Here is a 24,128-nt window from a genome sequence, read left to right on the forward strand (position 1 = left end):
TAATCGTAATCGAAAATCGGATTTTGAGAGAAAAAAATCGAGATTTTATTTTTGGGCAAAATCGAACAGCCCTAATTTGAACCATGGAACGATTTGAACCCGGACGCGGGTCTACATTATCCCGCGGTCCGTGAACGCCTCGCGGCGGCGGAGGCTCCTCCCCGCATGCGCAGAGGGGTCGACCTCCGTGGAGCAGCGAGCTGCCACACTGAAGAGGAACATAAAGGAGACCTGACAGCGGCGTCTGCACTCCCTACACTTTCTCCGGGTAGTCACGGGGTTTCAATGTTCAACCTGCTCTTTGTAAGTACCCAAACAACAAACAATCACTGCAAAAAATGTGCAATCGTAGCCTTGTATTTCGGCAGCCCGTGTTTTCTAAGATGGATCCATGTTGTTAGATGATTAACACAAAGTAAGTTGCATGAGGAGTTGTCTGACGAGAGCAGACAACATTTGCGTCCTCGACGGCAAAGGGAATCCGGTAGAAAACGTGTTTGGGTTTGAGTAATAGGTCGTGGGGGGTTTGTTTAACCCTTCTTTGGTGGGATTTGAGCTAACTTTTCTCGAAGTGGCTGGTAAAGCGCTGCTGCTGCTGCAGAGCTAAGCTGCTGGCTAAAGGCTGATTTTTGGTCCCGCGTTACACCGACGCAGAGGCAACGGCGTAGGGTACGCGGCGACGCGCAGCGTACGCCGTACCTTACGCCGTCGTGGCCGCGCTAGCCTGCTATTGTGCCCGGCGCTATTCTTTAACTCACCCCTTTCTTTTCCTTTTTTTAAACCCCTTTTTAAAATATGACATACGGACGGCAGATTAGTGTCTCGGTACTGTTGTCTGCTTGAATTAAAGTCTCCATCCAGGGTGCCTGAGAGCGCTGGTGCGTCAGTCCAGGTGAGATTAGCATGTGTCTTGCACAATGATGGGTGTCTGGGTGTCTGGGTGTCGTCTAAACACCTCCCAGCCGCCGCTGCCGCGGGGGATTACACCTCCAACCCCCGTCTCCACTGCTGTGTGTTTTTGCAGCCGGTTTGGAGGTTTCTGGTCGACCCAAGCGTCGGCAGGGCTGCGCTAGCCGTAGCCACATAGCGGGGAACTATGCCGCGTTCCATTTGTCATCGGAAGTCGGAATTTCTCAGTTCCCAGTCGGAATTTTCAACTGGAACGCCCCTCGTAGTGGGATTTCCTACTGTGAAAGTGGGAGAAGCTTCACAACCCCCGAGTTACCATTCCAAGATGGCTGCCATTCCCAGTTCCGATTTCCGAGGTAAATGGAACGCGGCACTAGCCTTCCCTTCCGCCTTTTGTGACAAACCTCGACCCTCAGCGTGGCAAAACCTGAGATCTGAGCCCCATACAGGGCCAGGACCGGCAACCACGACCCAGATGGGGCCATGGACCCGCACCCCTCCCCGGTGCGGTTTATTTCATGTCATTTAATCGTTGTGTTTATTGTCAACTCGCTTACACGTAGGTGAGACCCGAGTGAAGGCTGATTTACGCAGAGCATACGGCGTAGGGTACGCGGCGACGCGTACACTACGGTGCGCGTCGCCGCGTACCCCACGCCGTAGGCTCTGCGTCCATTTAACGCAGAACCATAAATCAGCCTTTAGGTGCGTCTTTTGATTTATCCTTGACTAGGACGGAAACCATCCAGCCAGCCATGTGGGCTGAAGTGAAATGAGGAAATGCAGTTGGGGAGGAAGTTGACTTGAGCAGCTGGGACACTAAAAGGCCGCCGCACATTCCCATGCCTCTCAGTTTTCAATTTATGACCTTCCAATAATTTGAGTTTCCTCACTTAAAGTGATTTCCAGTGGGCCGCTACAACAGCTGAGTAGCTTTTGATCGTCTCTGTTAACATAGGCGGATGAGTCAATGAGTAACTGGTGTAACAGGTAAGCTAATTATGCATTATGAGTCACTGCAAGGTGACCTCTTTTCCCTGTGTGGCAGTTGAAGATAAGCTATATTATTGGAGATGTGAGATCAAACTCTTTCCTCGTGACCTATACAAGTTGGTTGTACAATTAACTTGTTTTTTTTGTAGGTGGGTTTCATGCTTTGCATCATGACTCATTAAGCTTTTATTCACGTCTCACATTTTAGGTAATTCATACTTTTGACCTGCTTTGTTTCATACTTGGACATCCTATGGACTCGCAATGTAGAAATGGCGTTTTAACAAGTCACTACTTTTATAACACGCTGTTGCAAAAGGCAGTCATTTATTGGATGCCATATTGTAAACCACAGTCTTATTACTTGTAGGTTCAGCCTGTATTACTCTTGGTTTCGTTCTTACAAGTGCATGTGAACTTTAATATAGCTTGTTTATTTAGGAAAATCATAAAAGTTAAAGCTTCCATATTATGCTTTTGTTTGAAACAAGTCTCTTGATTGCTGTAGCTAGATACAAATTTGAATTTTGTTCTGCATTTTAAGGATTGTATAATGATTGTTCTGAATTCAGTGCTCAGTTTTACACTACTGGTAGTGTAAAAATATACAGTGACAAGAGGGGAAGTTCTTAGTCTTGGTTACTGTAACTGTGAAAGTTGAACCCCATGTACTGTAACACGATGCCAACTTATCAAAGAGTGTTACTGGGGGAGAAGAAAACATGTGTTGTTGCCTCCTGGCATTGTGCCCATGCAGCTATGGGGTTCCTGAGAGCGTGGAAAGGTAAAGTTGAGGGGGTTGATCCACGTTGACTGGCTTACTGGTATCAGAACTGGCCAGTTTAAAATCTTATTTTCCTGGATGCCCAACTTTAGTGAGCATGGAACATAAGCTTTGGTTTTTGTTTGGGAACATTAAATGACGTCTTTGGTTTTATAGATGTTGTGTTGTTAAAATCAGGCTGAAATAAAAACGCATGCGTAGATGTAATTGTTTTGTTTGGTCCCCTAATTATGGCACAGTAACCATGGGCCTTCTGTGTTAGTGTGTGCGCATATCATGTGTGTTTTGTGTGCATTGTTTTCGTTAATGAATCATGCCCTGGATGGCACAGTGTTCAGCGTTTGGATTAATCAAAGACGCAGGTTGTGTGGGACCGACAGCATCTCAGACTGAGGCTTCTGGCTGCATGGCTGCCTTCTGAAACTATAGCAACAGGTAGGAATAGGATTTGGCAGCTTTTGTTTATATTTTTTTATAACTTTTGTTGTCGAGCTGTTTCTGATGGAACAGCAGTTGGTAGGGGACCACTGTCCTCTACCAAGTTATGCAGTAGTTAGGGATGTTTATTGGAGTAGTCCGTTGTTTTTCACAAGTAGCAGCTCATCTTTTTGATTCAGAAAGTTTTATTGCATTTAGCAGCTGTGGTTTAGAAAGTACAGGGTTAATGCAATTAAATAACTTTGCTTTGTGTTCCCCATTGCCGAAGCAACCCATTGCTTTGCTCTTTTTTTTTTTTCTCCTCACAAGCAGCTTATTAAAGACTTGAAATGAATGACTACTTTTCTCGACATGAGTCCTTTTGGCTTTTGTTTAAAAACACAGATTGGCAGATCTCAGGTTATTGTCTAAATCAGGGAAGGAAGTTGGCTTGATTGGCTAAAAAGTTTTGATTGCGATCCTCTTCTTTTAATACTGCACATTAAATATAACATATTTTGCTTTGTGAATCTATAGAGAGCAACATTGCCCCGCTGTGATCCGTTCACAAGGGACATCAGAATTCCCTGCAGAAGCACTTGTTGCTACCACAGAGATAATTGTTGATATGGCAACAGACATCTGCTGATGCTCCTGTCAGAAGGCAAACTTTGTTTCCAAATGTCAGAGGAATTGATGTTACAGAGAGACTGGAGTCCTTGGCAAAGATTTGAGTGGACATTCTCCTGTCTGGGTCTGTTGCTGAGCATTGTTGTCCAGTTGGGGTAATTTTATTTTAGACAGTTAAAGAAGTTTTAACTTCTTACATATTTGATATCTGTAATTTGATGATGCATGCGTTCACATATACACAAAGATTGGGGCTGCATTCAGTACTTTGTTCATACTTTAATAGGGTACAAGTTACTGGGTCACAGCTATTTATTCTGTTTCTGTATATTCAGGGGAAAAACATCTTTTGACACCAAAAACGGGAACTTTTGTGATTATGAAACTAGACACTGGTAGAGACATTTAGTCTCTGTTTGTACACAATGCAGAAAAACCAAAGTGTTTTCAGAGGGCATAGTACACACTATAACTAATTCAAATGAGTCTGTCCTTTGCTGTCATGGTAACTTCAGTGGTAGCAGCTTTCCTTAGTTATAGTGACTTATCACAGATAGTTATGGTGTCATATGTTTGAAGATAACTGCACGGGTGACCATAACTGGTCAGTAACCTGCTGTGTTAATGGCAACCACTGTAGATGGTGAAGTGAGTAACATTTAGTCACATTGTCATGTAAATGTGGGAATTGTTGAGTTTTACATGATGGCTTGCACTTTGTTTCCAGACTGAAGACAGTATGTTCTCTTGAAACTAGAAGTAATGGCATGACAAACTTGTTGCTGCACCAGAAACAAAAGTGTATATAATGGAATGGGAGCAATGTATGACCCTTTAGCTGCATATACTTCCATTTGTTGTCCCATATGACAAGACGACGACACCTGTTGTGAAGGAAAGTCTCATAAAGGTTAGCATGTAGTAGGCATGGTCTGAAATGATTTTGAAAATGGGGAGAAAGTTAACTCCTAGTTTTTCAACTCTTATGCTACACTGTATGTTTTCTCTTTAACAAGGATATTTACAATTACCTCTCTAACCTGTGGGGACTTTTGATCTGCTTCTACTTTGTATAGCAACATTTTTCAGGTGCTTTAAGTCTTATTTTCATTCAAAACAAACAAAAAAATCTGAGAGCCACTTGGCTTGACGTCTCTAACTAGTTAGTTCAACTTCTTTTCACCAACTTGAGCTTGTAGATGAAGCAGCTGCAGTTTAGTTTCCCAACTAATCAGCTGCAGCAGCATGAGGCTGCTCCTCAACTACCCCACCTTGGCCCCGCTACCATATTTACATTATACTAGTATTCGTCCAGTGTCTCATACTGTGAGATTGGGCAACAGCAGCAGGAGTTTGTAGCCTTGAACAGAGGGGGAGAGTGAGTCCGCCAAGTCCGTCCATTTTGCAGCATTTCTGAGCTTTCTTTCTGCTTTATGTATTACTGCCTGTGGCAAGAAGACCATTATATGCTTTAAATGTGTGTGCAAATTTCCCACATCATATTGCCCTGTACTCGTGGGATTAATTAAAATAATTCTCACCCTCACACCAAATTTCTGGCATCAGGAGCATTTTAGCATCCTACATGGTTTCAGTGTCCAAACTGATTAAAACTATTTCCGAGCTTGTGTGTGTATTTATGAGACACAGTCCTCATGTATAGGTGAACTTGGAAACCATTAGTTGACAGCTTGTAAAAATGAATTTTGTTAAGAGAAAAAAAAAAATCTGCCTTTAATTGCACAGCCCTCTTCCATATTATAGCTCTGTTTGCAATCACATTTTGTTTTATAATTCTACATTAGTGCCCGTTTGTTTGGGTTTTGTTTATCAAATTAAATACATTTATTTACATAAACATAATTAGTTTATATATCATTGTACAATGTAACAAGTATATAGATGCATATACAAACTATTAAGTTTTGACAGGTACTTCTGTGCTACACTTCTGCTAGGTTTGGTAAGAGATGTCGTCTAAGAGCAGATTCAAGTTTGTGAAATGAGATTATGAGTAATCAAGAGCTTCAAGGGCCAAATATAGACACCTGACCCACATATCTGGTCCGAGCTGGAGTTGCAAACCTTTTTTAGTCTGATCAGGAGAAATTGTAGTGGTATTTTCTTGTAATAGTATTGTTACCCAAAACATATTGTGTATATCTCTAAAAATAAACACGAAGAATGAACTCTGTAAAACTGTTGCACAACTCCAGAATTTTGTCATGCAAATTAGATGGTAACAAAAATGGGAACCTACTTGTTGAAAAACTGCTCTAAAAAAGTACCAGTTGGGACGCTAGCATGCTTTGTGCACACAATAATTTGAGTGACCAGAACACCACTTTTGGTAATGCCGGCTTGCCCGTGCGCACAGCCTGTCTCCAGTATTGTTTCGGCATCAGTGCTACCTTGAAAGTCGGGACAGAGGGAGACTGTCACTATTCCACCTCCGTGTGTTTTATATAGTACAGGAAAATGGCATACGGGCACTCCAGGCACAACAAGCTGGCTATATGTATGTAACCCCTAACGCCTTCACACTTTTGGAAGGAAATAAAATTGTATTTTTTTAAACACCTTTGTTTATTTTAAATTTTTTGTCAGAATATATATATATATATATATATATTAGTCAAACCAGTCTTTCGTCCAATGTTCTTAATGTGCAGTTCTTCAGATGCAGGTGCTCAGTTTTGCAACATGTAATTTAAAGTGCTGCAAGTTTGGTGAAGACAGAACAAACCTTTGTTCTCATGATGCCCCCCCAGCCCCCCTTTTTTTTTTGGTCATCCCAATTTCTTTTTTTTTTTTTTTTATATATTTTTATCCCGGTTTTTTTCCCATTTTTTTACCACCCCGTGCTCCTACCTACTGACAGTCCTGGGCATTGCCATCCTCTACCAACCCCGGGAGGGCCCTGCACTGAGCTCAGGTCTCCTCCTTAACCTGAGGAGTGAGCAGGCCGCATCTTTTCACCAGACAGGGTGGGGTTTCTCCGGCCGAACGTAGCGCGTGGAAGGATCACGTTATTCCGGCCGGATCCTCCCCACCCCATCTGGCGCCCCGGTTGGCCAGAGGGGGCATGTATAGCCCAGGACTGTGTGCATGTTTTTGTGAGGGTAGCTCCCATTAGCTACCCAGGGGAACACGGGGAGAACATACAAACTCCATCCCAATTTCTGAGGTGCTGAGTCCTGTTTTCTTTCAGTCCATTCCAGACATGGATCAGTCTTTGTCTCTCCCCCACCCATCTTTGAAGCATTATCATAGTGCTTTGATCGTCATACTGTTTATCTGCGTTCACTCAGAGGCTGCAAAGCAATGTGATAAGTGGGTTTAGCCATGTGTGATTGCATATTGCATGTGTGTAGTAGTTGTTTTGCAGTTCATGGAAATGGAGAGGGGGTTACATGTTCCCCTGCTTCCCTTTTGCAGCTTGGTTTTCTCTGACACACGGAGCCAGAAAAACAAACACTCTACAGGAAGATTAGCTTCTGTCCCCTGGGAGTACATAGTGTTGACCTGTTGTGCTGATTAGGGGATAGAGTGAACATGCTCATTTATCATAACGTCAGCACTGAGATTGGCAATTAAAAACAAAGCTGACAGTTGGCTTTATATGTTCTATTCTGTTTTTAGACTTTGTCAGCTCAGTAATTAACATTTAACCCAATTTGCATAAAAATCTGACCAAAATAAATGTATGCTTCACAAAACATTATCTAAAAAGTCAGTGACGGTAACAATTACTCCACAATATGCAGTAGGAGCTTTTCTTTCTGTGAGTCTTTTAATGATGGATAGGTAGGGTGAAGTTGATACATTTTTTTTTCTTTATAATTTTTTGTGTATGTGCTAAATGTGAAGTGGAAATTCTTAGAGGAATTTTGGAAAAAGGCATAACATTTTGAGACATTAAGGGAGAAATTTGCTTCAGGGGAAAAATGTCAAAAGGGGGTTCACTCACTCAAAGGGAAATCCATAGCAATAAACACTTCTGGTTGGATCGCATGCAGCGGACACCTTCTAGTGCACCGTTCCAGATTTCATGTTGAGGGCATCAAAATAAAGAACTGCTGAAGAAATTAACATTAAAGTTTGCTCCAAACAGGGGCCTGTTACTCTACATATTTCTAAATACACATTGCAAAACCAATGTTATCAAGGTTTTGCCCTGGCGTAGAAATGTCAACATTTGTGGTTCTGCCTTAGGAAAGTTTCTATTGGGGGAAAACTCGGGCACACCTCCATTACAACGTATTTGTACCAGTGACCTCACAGTTGAGGTGTGTCAGCTATCATTTGGTTCATAATTCCTTTGTGCTATTTACAGTTTGACTTTATTGTATTCAAAGTTGGTACAAGTAATTTTATCTTTCTATAGTGGTTTTCTGTGGTGGAAAGTTCAACTTTTGGGCAACCCCAATAATCTGTATTTATGTTAGGAGTGTTTAATTGATAGTGGGCACTACTGCACTCAAAATGTTTCCAAGCCACTCTTGTGTTTGCTGTTTTTATCTCTAAAGGTTACGCTGGTAACTGACAACTCAGAACTGCATCCCCACCCCCCCAACAAACAAACAAACCAAAAAAAACCTGGAGTCAAGTAGAACTTCAAACTGTCTGTCCATTAGCTGTACACACCACTTACTCATCTGGATCTACTGGAGCCTTTCTCAGCTTTTCTTCAGGCAAAATGCAGGAAGACCCCCTGGATAAGATGTATCATATCTGTAAGGATGTTCTCATTTTGGACACTTTTAAAGGACTTGCACTACTACTTCAGAGATTTTGCTTTCCAGGAAATCTGATGGTCAGCAGCTTTCAGCCAACCAAACAAAGTAGCACAGTATCTGCCGTCATCGTTGTATCACTTTTGGCCCGAGCCTGCAGTTGGCAAATATCCAGAAGAGTGCAGCCCGGGAGAGGCACAACAGTTTTTTGATTTCTGAAGTTAAAGAGTCTGTATATGCCTTAAAACTGAGAGGTGGCTTTATCTGGTGTTGTTTTTAAAGTTTTAGGCACTTTTTTAGTAAACAAAGATTTGTAAAGTTCCAAAAAAGAAGTCTAAGCCTGACCGGAGTTGGTTGTTTGCGTTCTTGCTTGCGTCTGACTGTTTTGTTTTTTTTAAGTATGATGGATGGCAGGGGAAGGGTTGTTTGTAAATTACCTCCTTTACGTGCGTACTGTTTGCTGAATGGTGTAGTGACCTGTCACACACCATCTTGTTGCATTGTGGTTCTATGTAAAAGGGTTTTAGGTGAAATTAGATCTGTGTCGGAACAGATGGAGCGATCAAATGGCTCATGGGAAAGTAAATTGATGAGAAAGTTTGCATATTAAGCCAGCTCTGGCCTGGCACTTGCATCTGGTTTTAGTTGGTTGAGAACGAGTGCTATCTGGGGTGGACTGGAGACCTGCCCCTCACCCGTGTTTGCCCTCCTCAGTGACGTGTATCACCACTTCCAAACATGCCCTTGAAACATATCCAGTTATACTATGTGTGGGAAAAGCACCCTCTAAGTACAAGGCGCAATTGGCTTAAAGTTGTATTTTTTTTCTATCTTATTTATTTTTTTAAAATGAAGAAGTAACTTTTCTCATCACTGATTGGAAACAAGTAGTGTTTTCACTTCAATGTGGTTTTATTGAGTTCAGCTCTAGTTTTAAGTGAGATCCACCCTCCCGGTCTGTCACTAGTATTAACGTCATTGCACGGACCACCTGGACTATGAAGCAGGTGTGATCCCGTTTTATCTCAGCTGTAGTCTTTGCTTTGACTTCCTCTTACTTTTTACCCCCATTCTTCTCTTTTGATTTATTTTACTAACCCATTATGTCCAGGACTTCTTTTGATATCACAACCTTCTGGCTTTCTTCTTGCAGTTCCTATACTCGACACTTAAGTATATCAGTTATCTTTTATTTGGTACAAAGGTTACAGGAATTAAAATAGGGCTGAAACGATTCCTCGAATAATTCGATTACAAAAAATGATCGAGGAATTTTCTCTGCCTCGAGGAATCGTTTAATTAATTAATTTTATTTATTTTTTTCGTTTAATTTCACCAGCTCAAAGCCTCGTATTACGCCCGGACCACATTTAATGCGACACAACACGCTGACGCTGCGCACGTTAAGGGGGAGAAAGAGGCGGCGGATATGTTTGTTTTGTAACATGCCGTGCTCAGGCAGTCTGCAATGGCCCAGACGGGAGACACATGTAGTTCAGTGCTTAACTTTTATTTTTAATCCACGCTATATTCTTCTGGTCCGTTCTCCTAATGTTCCCCCTCTAAATGTTCCGCGTTAAATCGGCGTAGAGCCTACGCCGCTCTCCGGCGAGGGCGGAGAGCGCCGGTCCGGCTGGCGGGGCTGCGCTGCCATGCAGGCTGTCCACGGCTACGCCGTAGCCTACGGCGTAGGGTACGCAGCGACGCGCACCATTCTGCGTTGTTGTAACGCGGAACCATAAATCAGCCTTTACCCGGTATATAAACCTCTGTTCCCGCTACAGTTTCAACTAGAAGAAAAGGCAGAAAATGTCAGAAAAATAAAAACGTAATAAAGCTAGGTAGTTTTAATTTCATTTTATCTCTGTAGTCATTCATGGATAAAACAAGCAGCACTGGTGCCTAATGTGCTCCAATACAGCAGGTCTCATAATTTTATTTTGAACACTGCCAAAACTCTAACTTAAAACTTAACTAGAACTTAAAATTTGCTTGACACAAATGAAAGTTCAATTGAAACACGTGGGAAAACACCTAACATTTTAAGTTATGTCTAATATCAGGCGTAATGGCATTTTTAGGTTAGAAATAAGAAAATTTCTTGGTAAGATCCTTAGTTTTTTGAGTGAAGGCAGTGAATTTGGTCAACTGGTGTAAGTTCAGGGTTTTTAAATGCACAGCCATGAACCTACTGTATTATATAATTTAGTCTTGATGTCAATTAACATCTAACATCTTATGTATATTTATAATTGCTCTTTAACTAAACAAATATATGTTTTATCCGATTACTCGATTAATCGAAGGGAATTTTCAGTAGAATACTCGATTACTAAAATATTCGATAGCTGCAGTCCTAAATTAAAATATAGCTCTCTGACACTTGCTTCAAATTCATTCTTACCCATTCATAAATATGATTTGTAAGATTTCTGCAGTTCACTCATTTTTTTTCTCCCCCTTTTCTTTCCTGATCTTTGCATCACAAGTAATACTAAACGGGCAGAAGGAATAATATGGCCTCCCTTCCGTGTTATATTTACACACATTAATAAAAGATTGCATGCCATGTGAAGTGTTTGAAAAGAGATATGGATGTAGAGAGCAACTGGGTGTGTGAGCTATGATTATCTCCTGCTATCGCGCTGCTCTCACATTTAGTCTCTGGTCTGTAGTAGCTCTTCCTCACTGTCCGTCCTGCCAGAGATGACAGGCACTCCCCTTGCCACTAGACATGAATATCACACAGCAAATTAGCCCTCCAGCTGCTTCAAGGCAGTACAATCTGGTCATGGCCAGACTGGCTCCAGACAAAACATCAGTGACAGACACGACCTCAAACCACTGAGAAGTGAGAGAAGCATATAATACTAACATCTTTCACAAGAAAGGAATAAGATGCTCTCAGACATTCCAGTGTTTAAGTCTGTTTTGCCACCGTTCCTTTCCATTTTGTAGATCCCATGTTCAGACATTTGAGCTTTGGTGTATGTTTTTCTTTCTAATTTTAGTTTGATGCCCCTCTCCGTTGTTGCCAGTGTATCACCTGAGCCAGCTTTTGTGTATCTAAATTATTTTGAGACTTTGCACTGTTTCCATCTTCGACACAGTACATGTCTGAACTGGTGCAGTTGATTGAACATACGCGGCAGCGGTGGCTTAATTTGCTCAGCTTTTTCAGAGCAATTCAAGAGACTGTTATGAAATAAATAAATAAATAAATGACACACTGTCCGAACTTTCTCCGTTTCCTGGTTTTGCTTTCAATAATTGGCTGCAGTGTCTGAGCCAAATGAAAGAACAACGCTGAAAGAGCTAAAGCTGCTTTGTCTAATTATATCAATATTTTAAACTGCGTCAGCTTCCTGCTGTGATAAGACAATGCGCGCTTGTTAAGTTGATAGGACGTTTTATGGCATGGCCAAATCTAACATGAAAGCTTGCTTTAGCTCACTGTAACCCTGCAGATCATCATCCGACAATCAGCTGTTCAGGATGAAAGTGTCCTCAAGCGAAGTAATGGATCCGGTTTTGCAGGAGTTCATAACTGCTCTGTGACGGAAGTAGAATTGAACCCTTAGTTTTATTGACTGTTCAGTAGTTCTAAATGTTGATTTGAAATTTCTGCTCTCAATCATTGAAACAATTTCAACAAAGGAAAAAATGGAGGGGGGGAAATGTATTTGACCACATTTTGTCCCGTTTTCAGAAGTCTTATACTTCAGGCATAGACTTCATTTGGCCATAGGCAAGTGATCCTTTCCTCTTTTTTTGTGAATAAATGTTATTTAAGTAATATTGAGCTGACACTGGAGGTTCTGCTTCATAATCAAGCAGCCCTTCTGTTCAGTCAGCTTAATCATGTGGGAAAGTGATGTTTCCACCCACTGTCACAGTTTTTGCACAACCACTAAGCACTTAGACTGCTTGTATGACCCATTAAAGCAACGTTAGATGTGAGGAGAGGGGACTTCTGTGCTATACCTGACTTAATTTACCGTCTATTGTCGCACGTGCTCCACGTTTCTCTGCCACTGTCTGAAAGAGGCTTGAGGGTGAGCATTAAATACTCAATAGCTTTACTTTAACAGTTTGTGTAGAAAAGGGTTTTGCTATCTGGTGGTGCTGCTGCACATCTTGGTGACTGTCAGGTATCAGCAACAGATGCCCTAGTCTGTATTGTTGCATTTATGGAGTGTTATGGAGGTAGATATCATTTATACAGTAAAAAGCTTTCAGTGTAATTACACTCCACTATACACGTTGATCAACTTGCACTTTACACACCATTCTTTCACTTCAAAATAAGTTTCACTATACTTAACCACTGAAATTTGCATCTCATATCAATTTAGTAGGGTTTTTTTTTTTTTTTACTTGTAAGTAGGAATAGATACAAAACAGTCTGACTTGGGGGTGGGGGACATATCAGATGTACTCAATGTTTCACAAAATGTTTGAGATGTATAAAATGAGTATATCGTGAGCATAAACTGTCACAGCAGTGTTTTAACACATCTACATGTGATGTTTGTCATTTGGCTTCTCCTTTTCTCTCCTACTTCCCCACTCACAGCAACAGACGGCGCACTCCCGCAGGGCCCTAGTTAGTGTTGTGGACGCTGAACACAGTTAGTTCAATCTGTTTAAAGCTAACAAGGGGCTCAAAATAAAAAAATTGAATTTCCAAACATTGAGATATATATTGTGTATCAGGATATTAGTTAAAGGTAATCTCGCCGGCCCGCCCTAGTCTGAATAATCTTAAATTGATAAGTTGGCACGTTTACTGGAAGTGCCCTGGTTCCCATTCTTCTGGTGTTTTTATCACCTGTGTGTTTGTGTACGCGTGCGTCATGAGGTACCATGGACTAATCAGTTTGTAGCAGTCTCTTCACAGCATTAAAGTGTTTTTGATTATTGCACTTTTTAACAGATGCATTGTCAAGGTAATAGCAATGGCACCTTAAATGTAAATGTGTGCATAGTATCAAACAAACGGTGAATTCTTACACATTTTGCATTATTGCTCACATAAAATAACATCTCACCCATTTCTTATGTTAGGCTTGAATTCAGAGTTTGCAACCATGCTATAACTTTACAACAAAGCTGTTGTATACACACCACTGCCTGTTTCCTGTGTGGTTAAGCATGTTTTTGTTTCTACAGTGTGTATGTGTGTGTGTGTGTGTGTGTGTGTGTGTGTGTGTGTGTGTGTTAGGTCCAACATCTGCGCAATGTATAACTGCAGATCTAGTTTGCAAATTTCAAGAACAATTTGCATTCCTTCCCGGCACTGTTGTGATAGCAGCTGGGCAGGTCTGACTCTACCAGTGTTAACTCACTTCTCTTTTGTGAGTCTTTCTCAAGACTGAGACCTCAAAAGTGTCTCATCTGCAGAACGCTTATTTATCAGTCTGCCTACTTGCCTGGGCACGGCAAAATGCTTACTTATATTCTTAATTATAGTTATTTTCGCCATCATTTGCCACTTGCTCGATACGTATTAACAAATTCACTGTGTACCAATAAAAAGTTGTCAGTTACTTTTTATTTATTTTATATATATATTAGGGCTGGGCGATATATCGAGATTTTAATATATATCGATATATTTTCAAACGTGATACCGTACGAGAAAATATCGATTTTAAAAAAAGAAAAAAAAAAGTTTTTTTTTAATGATTTTGATATAGATTATTTTGTGACAAATTGACTTGAATGTTTTATTTGAGATTTGCACAAATGTTTTGTTATTTGCACAACTATCAACCTCAGTTGAAAAGTCTGCCTGTTATTGTACAGTGTATTTTAATTTAATTGTTATGCAGGAAAGGGATATTTGTTTTATTTTATTCGAGAAGCATTTTTATTCTATATATGCAGGCAGTTTATTTTTATTTCATTAGTTTTATACATTTTGATATTGTGCAGACCTCTGTTAATAAATGTACCTGTGTGACATTTGGCACGAGGCTTTGTATTAAAACTGACTGTTTTTTTAAGGGTTTGCCTCAGAAAAAAATGAAGCTAACAGAGATGCTATGCTATAATGCTTTGGGGGAAACCTCAATTATGGCACAGAAAAAATATCGAGATGTATATCGAGTATCGCCATTCAGCTAGAAAATATCGAGATATGACTTTTGGTCCATTTCGCCCAGCCCTAATATATATATGAAGGAAGCTATATTCTAGTATTTGAACAAAATGTAATCGTTCCACCAACTGACCTTTAGCGCCTTTTTCATGCCACATGTTCAACCCTTCATTGGACAGTCAATAAAATACTTGAAATTTAAAAATGTCAACTCTATTGGAGAATATTTAAGGACCTCTATTAATATTGTAACTTTTAGGTGATTACCACAGTGTACTTCTACTGAAGTTTTGAAATATGGTCACTTTCCCTGTAAAGGGTTAAGGCAGGACTAATGCATCATTATTGCACATTGGTATCCTGTAAAAATTGAAATAGATTTTAATCTGGGAGAAAACCGTACTAGTTGAGCTGACCAGTTTTCCAGACACATTACCTAACAGTGTGATCTTTTTACAGTCTTTCAGCTCAGTGGATTAGTAGTGTGTTTTAATACGCAGGGGGCAGGGCGCGCTGTACAGGTTGTACTGTCGCTTAGTCCCGTTAAGATTCTGTTTGGCGCTGCACAGATGTTGCTGTGCAGCCGCTCAGTCTACCAGCCGAGGCCGGCCGTGCTTTATTTCACTTATACCAGTGAAAACTTTCAAATGGTGTGTCAGCCGGGCTTTCGGGCCCTCTGTAACCCTGTAATTAGCTGCATACAAAATGGAGTGTATGAAGTCACTTTGTGCATCTGGGCACCCATCCACAATCCACTTGTTTCATCTTTTAGCATAAGCTGTCGTCGTGGCATCCCAGTGTCTGCTTCAGTGTTTCATTGTGCTCTTGCTCCACCGTTTCATTTCACTGCTTTAAAAGAACATGCAACCAATTCCTCATGCCACTTAAGCATCCTTCTTTATTTTCATTTTTAGATCATCACTAATGGATTAAATTGAGCCTCAGAAGTCGGTCCATTTTTATTTTTTTTCCCCCAGACTTCCGTTGTCTGAATCCTGCAGTCCCACAGTGTTCAGTGCAGCTCAGAGGTAGTAATTAAAGGCATCAAAAAGGACCTCAGCCATCACAGAAAAAAGGGCAAAAAGACTGTTTTGGAGTGCCCTTGTAGCTGTTGCCAAGTATAGAAGATGGAGGGAGGAAAAGTGATGTTGAATTTAGAGTGGCTTGATGCATCGCTTCAAAAGTGGCTCTGTGGTTTTCACTTAACTGAGGGGAAGTGACAGTGGACAGATGGTTGAATTGGTCGACTTTCAAGAGTTGCCTTGTGTTTTATTTCTTTTTGTTTGTTTGTTTTTCTGATTACATAAACCATGCTAGACGGGACTTATTCAGACAAATTACAGGTTGCGTATATTGTTAAATTAAATAACCGGAGAACTTGGGGCAGAGAGAAACTACGGGTGTAAGCACCTGAAAGGCCAGAGTTTGGAGTCATTCCTGAGGAGGTGAAAAGAGAGCGTGGGACTGAAACGCTGAGGCGGTTTGAATCTTTGCCCACCCTTTAATCCTCACCTTGTGACTGCTGCCTGTGAGATGGTGCTAAAGTCCAGGCTTTTACCGCCCACTACCTTGTGTACGTAGTCAGTGTACATAACTCTCGTCATTCATTTATACCCCCCCCTCCCTTCCCCTCCCTCGGTCGATTCAAGACGGTTTCAGCTGGTTTGTGGCGGCTGGGCTTGGCTGCAGTTTGACCGGCTGCTCCCGGCCTAGTTGCAAACCAGACGTTACCTGTTCTGAGAGGCCCATAAGAAGCCACTGTGAGCTTCCTGCTGTGGATCTCACTAGTTTCCACTTTAACAGTGAATTAAGAGAGTGACGTAGTCAAAGTGTAGTTATTTCACTTCTAAATTAACAAGGGCTTAAAAGTAGAAACTGTCATGTTGTTTACACATTCAGAAATAAAACACAAATGTTTATTTAAGATTTACACTTTAAGACTGAGACATTTCTATCTCACAAGGACTTGTTTTTCCAGTTGTGTCGACCTCACATTTGTATTTACAATTGTTTTTGTTTGTTTGTTTTAATGCTTTTGTGACCTGCTGCAGTTATTTCAAATCTCTGACAAAGTTCAGCTTGACATCTCCTGCTGTGACTTCAGCCAGGCTTTGTTTAAGAATAAAGTACATGCAGTATATGCAGGTCTTTCTGTAGTACACAAACAGATGTGGGCCTAATGGAAATGCAACACATTTCAGTCATGGTCTCCTTGTAGCAAGTAACTCCTGGCTTTTCCCTTTTTGCCACTGCCGCAACAACTTGTTCCATATGTGGACTTTTTATAGGATTTACATGCGATGCCCTTCCCAACACAATGCTCCACATGTTTACGATGCTGCGGGACTTACACAATGAGAGCACTTTATTCACTGTTATGAACAAGAATGTGGAGAGCTGCAACTCTTTCAAAGCTAACTTGATCACAGCTCTGATTTTGTTTTTCCATCATGCTGTGATGGTTAATTGTGTGATTGCTGCAAAAACTAAGGCTACTGATTTTCACAGTTTGGCACAAACATGTAACATTTAACTCAGTAGATAAAGAAAAAAACCCACTAAGTGTAGATTTATTTTTGCAACAATAACGAGGGTTATGAAGAGGGCAGGATGGTCCCATGTTCATACTCGCAACCACACTATAAACATTCCTGTCAAACCGTTTTAATAATCTCATCCCTGTTTTGATATCAACAACAAAGCATAGCGCCTGATATTTTGGTGTTTATGAAAATTGTATCACATGACTCGAGTCTCCTTCTCTCAGGGTTTCCGCAGGGTTTTAAAAAGTGATAAATGAAAATTGCCAAATTTAAGGCCATTAAAAGTGTTAAATTCACTGTCAGAGGTATTTTTTTTTTTTTTAATTGGTATTATTTTTTACCTTTTACATTTAAGCAGTCTATTTTATTGTCATTCACAAAGTGAAATAAATGTGAAACATCTGGTCAACATCAATGAGTCTATAAATCTGTTCTGTATAGTGTTCTATAGTTCAAAATCTGTATTAATGTTAAAAGGTCCGTGATTAACACTTAATGTTGTGACCGTTTTTTTTTTTAAATCTGAAGGTAGTGAAAAAGGTATTAAATTGGTATTAAATTTAACTTAAGGATTGCTGTATTAACCCTGTCTCTCTCTTTTTCTTCTGTAGGCTTTCTGTGTCGACTTAAGCCGTACCTATATGGCGTGTGTGACCGGAGAATTCTGCCAGGCACAGCACCTCACCTCTGTGGAGAAGTGAATCGGCTGCCCCCTGAGGGACTACGCGACCCAGAAACCTCCCTGACCTCCAGGACGTTAAGAACTGTTCACTTTTCCGAAAGTCCCCTGGGATCTTGCGTAGCCCTCGGCCCGACTGCCTTGCCTTGCCCTGCCCTAACCACCTGACGGAAAACCTTTGCTTTCCGCTTTTCTCCTCGAACAGCCAATCACAAACAGCTCTCCTGAATGGGGTAAACTCATTGGATGACTCCTGGATAGTGTCATCTTTTTTTTTTTTTTTTTTTTTCCTTTCCCTTTTTCATTTTTATTCTTCACGTTTTTTCATTCTGTATATTATTTTTCCACATCCCAGAGTACTGTGGACTAATTTATCATTTTGTTACCCTTTTCTGTGTGCGCATTCCCACAGTGAAGACCTGTTGTTCACCTGACCCACCCCCTCCTCCCAACCTGTTGTCATTTTTATTTATTCAACCCTTCCCCGAATACATAAACCTCCTAGAAGTCTTTTGCTAACTTCTGAGCCAAAAGTCGCTTTTAGTTTTGTAAGATTTTTTTATTGTAATTGTTTATTTTTTTTAAGCCGTCTCGCCAACATGAACCGCCCCGCTGCAGTCGAGATTTCCTACGATTGCATGAAGTTCCTCATCACCCACAACCCCACCAACGCCACGCTCAACAAGTTCACCGAGGTAAGTCCACGTTTTCCCCTCCCCGACTGCGTATCGTGTTCTTTCCGTTCACCGTCTAAAAATCCTCCATTGGGTGTCTCCCAGGAGCTGAAGAAGTCTGAGGTGAACACGCTGGTGAGAGTTTGTGATGCCACCTATGACAAGGCTCCGGTAGAGAAAGAGGGAATACAAGTCCTGGTAAGAGTCTAAACACACACACATACGTGTGACTCTCCTGCACTCACACAATCACACACATTCATTTTTTGCATTCTCCGTTCCAGGACTGGCCCTTTGATGACGGCGCACCTCCTCCCACTCAGATCGTTGATGACTGGCTCAAGCTGCTCAACACCAAATTTCGAGATGAACCGGGCTGCTGCATTGCCGTGCACTGTGTGGCAGGTCTGGGCCGGTACGTACGCTTCTGCAGCCCCACCAGTAACGACCCTTAGCTCTTTAATCTAAAGACTGTCCATCCATTCATCTGAGACTCGTCCCGGATGCCTTTTCTTGATAGAAACTCCTCTCCTGTGCTGCAATGATTCCCACTCATCCCATTTCCGCAGTAGTGTAATCTTCTTTGCCTGGAACTGTTTGTTTGTTTGGAGAAAAGTGAATGTTGCATTTGTTTCAGTGATGACGTCACACAGGACCACAGGAAGCATTCCTTCCCTCTTCCCTCTCGTTCCGTCTTTATAAAACAGACCAGGGTTTCATCTTGTATCCACTTTCTCTCCCCTTCTCTCCTCCCATCGGAGTCAGCTGATTAGATGATCCTTCATTAGTTACAACCGTCGGGTCTTGCTTTTGCAGACTACAAAAGAATACAGTTGCGCTTCTCTGTAATCTGTTGGTCACAAGGTTGCACGAGTGATGCGGAGACACGCGCCGCGATATTGGCGGAGCAGCTCGGCGGCGAATTAAAGAAAAGTAGCGTTGAATAGCAGAAGTGTGAAAACGATGCAGGCAGAGAGAAGCGCATGATGTCGAACCAAGTAAAAATGTCTCTCCTGCCCACAAGCGGAGAGCGAGGCAGTTTTGAGCCGCTTCCAGCGGTCGGAGTCGCAGTGACATTCCAGAGGGTGTATAATTCTCAGTATTGGTTAGACTGGCATTTTCTCAATCTGTCTTCTTTGCTTTTTTAAATGTTTCTCCCCCGTTCTTCTTCCTGTCTTAATTTACCGCAGACATCTGGTTGATTCGAGGCATGAGGAGAATGTGATTTCTTCTTTGCACTCATCTTATCTAATATAACATTTTTTTTATATTTTTTTTTTTTTGCACTTGGTCCTTTCACCGTGCAGTAATTTTTTTGAAGTACGTATGCAAGAAGAGCCTCTCAAAGAAACCCTCTTACTGCTGAGCTCTGACCTATCGAGTGCTCTGGAAGGTTGCTATATTTGTTTTTTTTCTTTCTTTTCTTTCCCCTCTCACTTTATCTTCCCTCTGTGAGAAAGGAGACTGGTTTACTGTAACTTATCAGTTTTGTGTGCGAGGCTCGGAGTGTGAACTCGTGCACCCCTGTTGATTTCCCAGGCCTGTTTCCCAGGTTTACTCCCACCCCTCCCCACCACTGCCGTATTACTATGGAGCCATGTGAACCCTGGCATTTAATCTTGTCCTCCCCTCTCCCCCTCTCCTCTCTCTGCCTCCACCAACGACGCCGCTGGATTTGTTCACCTCTCAGAGCGCCAGTCTTGGTGGCCTTAGCCCTCATTGAGTGCGGGATGAAGTATGAGGATGCTGTGCAGTTCATAAGACAGTAAGTACTCTGCTGCACAGAGGTGGAAGTACTTAAATATTTGTCCAAATCCGCCACCTTTTTAAAAACTCAAGCTGAAAGTTAACAGTTGTAAGGGTTTAAACGACTAATTTATTCACTGCAGTTCTTTTCTGCTTCTCGCAGGAAGAGACGTGGAGCCTTCAACTCCAAACAGCTTCTTTACCTCGAGAAATACAGACCCAAGATGCGTCTGCGGTTCAAAGATAACAACAACCACAACTGCTGTGTGCAGTAGGCTGCCTGTCAGCACATCTGTCTAGTGAGCATCTAGTCGGGAATCTTCCACCATGGGGAGATTAAACAAAAATAAAGAGAAAAAGAAAAAAAAAGAGAAAAAAAAAGATAAAGAGTGCTATCAGTAATTGTTGTGATGATTTGTTAACACTGAGTCATGGTCAATTGATCAGAGAGCAATTGAATGAATCCAGATCTGGGGATCCACCAGCCGCACCGACGAACGGAAGGTCAAAGCACACAGACGGGCCGCGCGTCCCGCTTCTGCTGTTAACCACGGGCCAGAATCTTTCCACTCGAGTCCATCCTGTTTCTTTTGTTTTTGTTTCAGTTGTAATCCTGGGATGACTATCTCCATTATGTGAATTTAATTTTTTTACACAGATATGGTGGTGATGGTTGAAATGTTATGATTTCCTGATTTTTATTTCCACTAATGTCATGATTAGGCCAGAATGATGTACCTTTTTTTTTGTTTTGTTTTTAAACTATTTTTAAACTTTGAGCACACCTTGTGAGGTTTTTTTTTCTTTTTTTTTTGCACAAAACTCAGAAGGTTCACCTGAAAATGCAGTAACTTTTTGCTCTTACCCTTCACTTGCTTGAAGTCACTTTCAATTTAGGGGTTCACAGAGTATGAATGACTATATTTATTCACAAGAAATCTGTGGCAGTAATGAGTTTGGCAGGGGAAAGGGCACTTTGTTATTCAATAGTTGTTTTTTTTTTTTCTCCTTTTTTTTTCTAATTGAGAGCCATGTTTTGTTTTTCATTTTTGTTTTTAAAACCTGCTGGAGTGCAATAATCGGTCCACCTCAGATAAACCCATAAACACCTGAGCATCATACACGTACATTTCAAACACAAACACACCAGGAGTTCCCTCAATGTGCATATTTAAAACTTGGGACACACCAAGCAGAGGATCCAACCTGACAAGAGTGGAGAGGAATGAAAGTGGTCAGTTTTTTATCATTGTACCCATTTTGAAAACATCCCCAATTCGTATTGGTTCTTTAAAGATAAATAAATTGAGATAAAAAGCATACTTGTGTGGCTTCTCTCTGCTCTGTGTACGCATTGTTAAAAGAAATTAAGGGGTGAAAGTATTTTTAAAGACTCTCTTGGTGTATATAAATGCCTAGTTATAAACCAACTTTTAAAAACCAACGGTGCCAGAAATATAAACTTCTGGCAGCGCATTCTCTCTTGAGGTTTATGGCATTTCTCTCTCAGACTTGAGCATGTTGAACTTCTTGGATGGCGTGTACTCCTGTCAGGGAAGAGCTGACCTACATGTAGGGGTGTTTTCTTTCGGAGGGTGAGTCAGCTGCGCGTGGAAAGCACAGGACACCGTGGTTTCTGTCGGATGACTCAACCAGCCCGAAAGTTTCTCCCGACTCCTGGAATCCTGTACATGCGGGGGGCCCGTAGGAAGGGCGCCCTCTGGCGGCCGAGCGCCGCCAATGCAAAAACAATCCCGAAAACGTGGAGCGGTAACCACGCACGCTTGTGGAGGAGTTCTCTGAAAATCTGAGTTCGTTGGGTTGGAGAGGAATCTGATAATTGACATGATAGCGCTGCTTAAGTTCACTGCATTGATTGATTGAAATCTTTATTTCGAGCGTACATAAAAAAAGAATTACACAAAACAAAAAAAGAATACAAATAAACAGTCATTAAACAAAATCAAAGGGAAATAAACCTTCATGCCCGTAAAGGAGTAGGAGGAAGTAAAAAGGTGAGGTCCTACCCTTTGTTTCTATTTCAATTTGTTTGAAAATAAAAATAAGAAAAAATAAAACAGCAAGCTTTACTTTATAAAAAAAATTATACCTCCTATTACATTATAAAAATATTACAGCACTTCATTGCAATATTATACCTGGGCATTATAAATATACTTGAGCATTATAAATATTATACCTGAGCATTATAAGTGACACACCCACACACCCCCTATATAATTATTATACCATTTTATATATGTACACTATGCTGAATCCCCACACAATCACTACCTCATGTCTCCTCTTCCCTGTATTTGGCAAAAATCATTTCTTTGTATTTGCTTTTGAATCTGTAGATGGTTGGACATTGTTTCAGCTCCTTACATGCATGCATTAATAAGTACCATGATGCAGTCATTTCGACAGCGCTGCAGTTTGCCCTGGGTAACTTCACTACATCCGTGCCCCCGCGCCTGCTTTGAATAAAATGAACACCATTTCCTTTGAAATCTGACAGGCGAGACCTCTGATTTGCATTCAGCTTGTTATTCATTGTTCTGGTTGATGTGTAGAAGCTTTTGTTGTAGAGTAACAGACAACATGACAGCGACGGCACTCGCGTTCAGGATGAAGTGTAGACACAGTTGACCTTCCAGACCTTTTGGAGTTTTGTAATTGCAGCTCTTTTACCCACTTAGTGAAACATAACTTTGGATGACACATTTACAGACGCATATCAAAAGGCTGAGACTACACCTGTAAAGGATTCGTCTCAATTTTCCCAGATTGAAATAAACTTTTTGTGATTTTTATTGTTCTTTTTGCCCTTAAGAGGTAAAAAAAGAAAAAGAAAAGAAGACATCAGACAGTAGTTATGATTTCGACATGTGCAGTGAGTCCGGGATGGGAAGAGAGCAGGAGATGACATTCTTCTACATTCTTAGTGGTCACCAACATGGTTTCTTTGACTTTGTGGCATATTTAACAAGAATAAAGAAGCCAGTAGTTGTTTAACAAGTAGATGGGATTCCCCCATCCCTGCGTCATAACATATTTATTTGAGAGTTCAGGGCCTACTTCATATCATGGTCATATTTCCTGCAACATCATGTGGACCGCAGTGTCTGGGAGACAGGAGGAAGGTCACTATAACCCCTGGGTTCGTTTATCGAGGCACTGTGTTGTGTGATCTGTGCTGATTGTAGTTTGGCTTCGACTCACTGACATAAACCAGACTTTTCCTGAAAAAAAACACCAAACAAAAAAACGTTTGGAAGGCAGCAGAAGTTGCTCCAAAACCTGTAATTCAGCGTTGTTAATGACTTGTGTTCGAGCGCCCTCTGGTGGTCAGCGGCGGCATTGACGCCAGTTTGCTCTGTTGCTCGATGACTGTATTTCTATAAAACTGGGTTTTGTTATGACACTGACATCGTTGATCCATGCACCCCCTTATAATGGCAAAAAAAGTCTGTTCCCTTTTTATTTCTGTGGAAGGGATGAGGGGGTTTTGACCACGGTGCTGTAAGGAAACAAAAAACTAACTGGAGACCTTTCCTCTCTTAGCTCAAGTAAGACTTTTTTTTTTTTTTTTTTATTGTATTTTTATATTTTCAGACACAAAAAGAGGGGTATACCTTAGATACATAGAACACAAACCCCCACAACTCAATTTCCAAAAATAAAAAAATAAAAAAAGTCAAAGTCCATACATACCAAAACATATTTCATAGTGCTATAATCATGCCAAATATACTAACCAAAATTTCTACTCAATGCACTAATTGAGAATACCAGATAGTACTACCCTATCTGTTCTATCAATGACTCTGAAATAATAATTAAATAGTTAAATAATATTCCTACCTACTTCTTGATGAAGGGGACTTATCAAAAAAAAAAAAAAAAAAGTA

The 24,128-nt window shown here is 41.1% G+C and overlaps 1 protein-coding gene across 2 annotated transcripts; it reads left to right on the forward strand.

Moving 5' to 3' along the window:
- Window positions 1-172: 172 nt before the first annotated feature.
- On the forward strand, window positions 173-21,534 carry ptp4a2b (protein tyrosine phosphatase 4A2b). 2 transcript variants are annotated; one of them, XM_061740982.1, is made up of 7 exons: window positions 173-303; window positions 17,727-18,027; window positions 18,381-18,489; window positions 18,574-18,666; window positions 18,753-18,883; window positions 20,159-20,233; window positions 20,378-21,534. In XM_061740982.1, the coding sequence occupies exons 2-7, from the start codon at window positions 18,023-18,025 to the stop codon at window positions 20,487-20,489; spliced, it is 525 nt and encodes a 174-aa protein (XP_061596966.1). In that variant the 5' UTR covers window positions 173-303; window positions 17,727-18,022; the 3' UTR covers window positions 20,490-21,534. The 2 variants fall into 2 exon arrangements, with proteins under 2 accessions (XP_061596966.1, XP_061596965.1); XM_061740981.1 differs by having other exon boundaries at window positions 18,381-18,666.
- The last annotated feature ends 2,594 nt before the right edge of the window (window positions 21,535-24,128 follow it).

Source organism: Cololabis saira, chromosome 15 (assembly GCF_033807715.1).
Source record: "Cololabis saira isolate AMF1-May2022 chromosome 15, fColSai1.1, whole genome shotgun sequence".
NCBI lineage: Eukaryota > Metazoa > Chordata > Actinopteri > Beloniformes > Belonidae > Cololabis > Cololabis saira.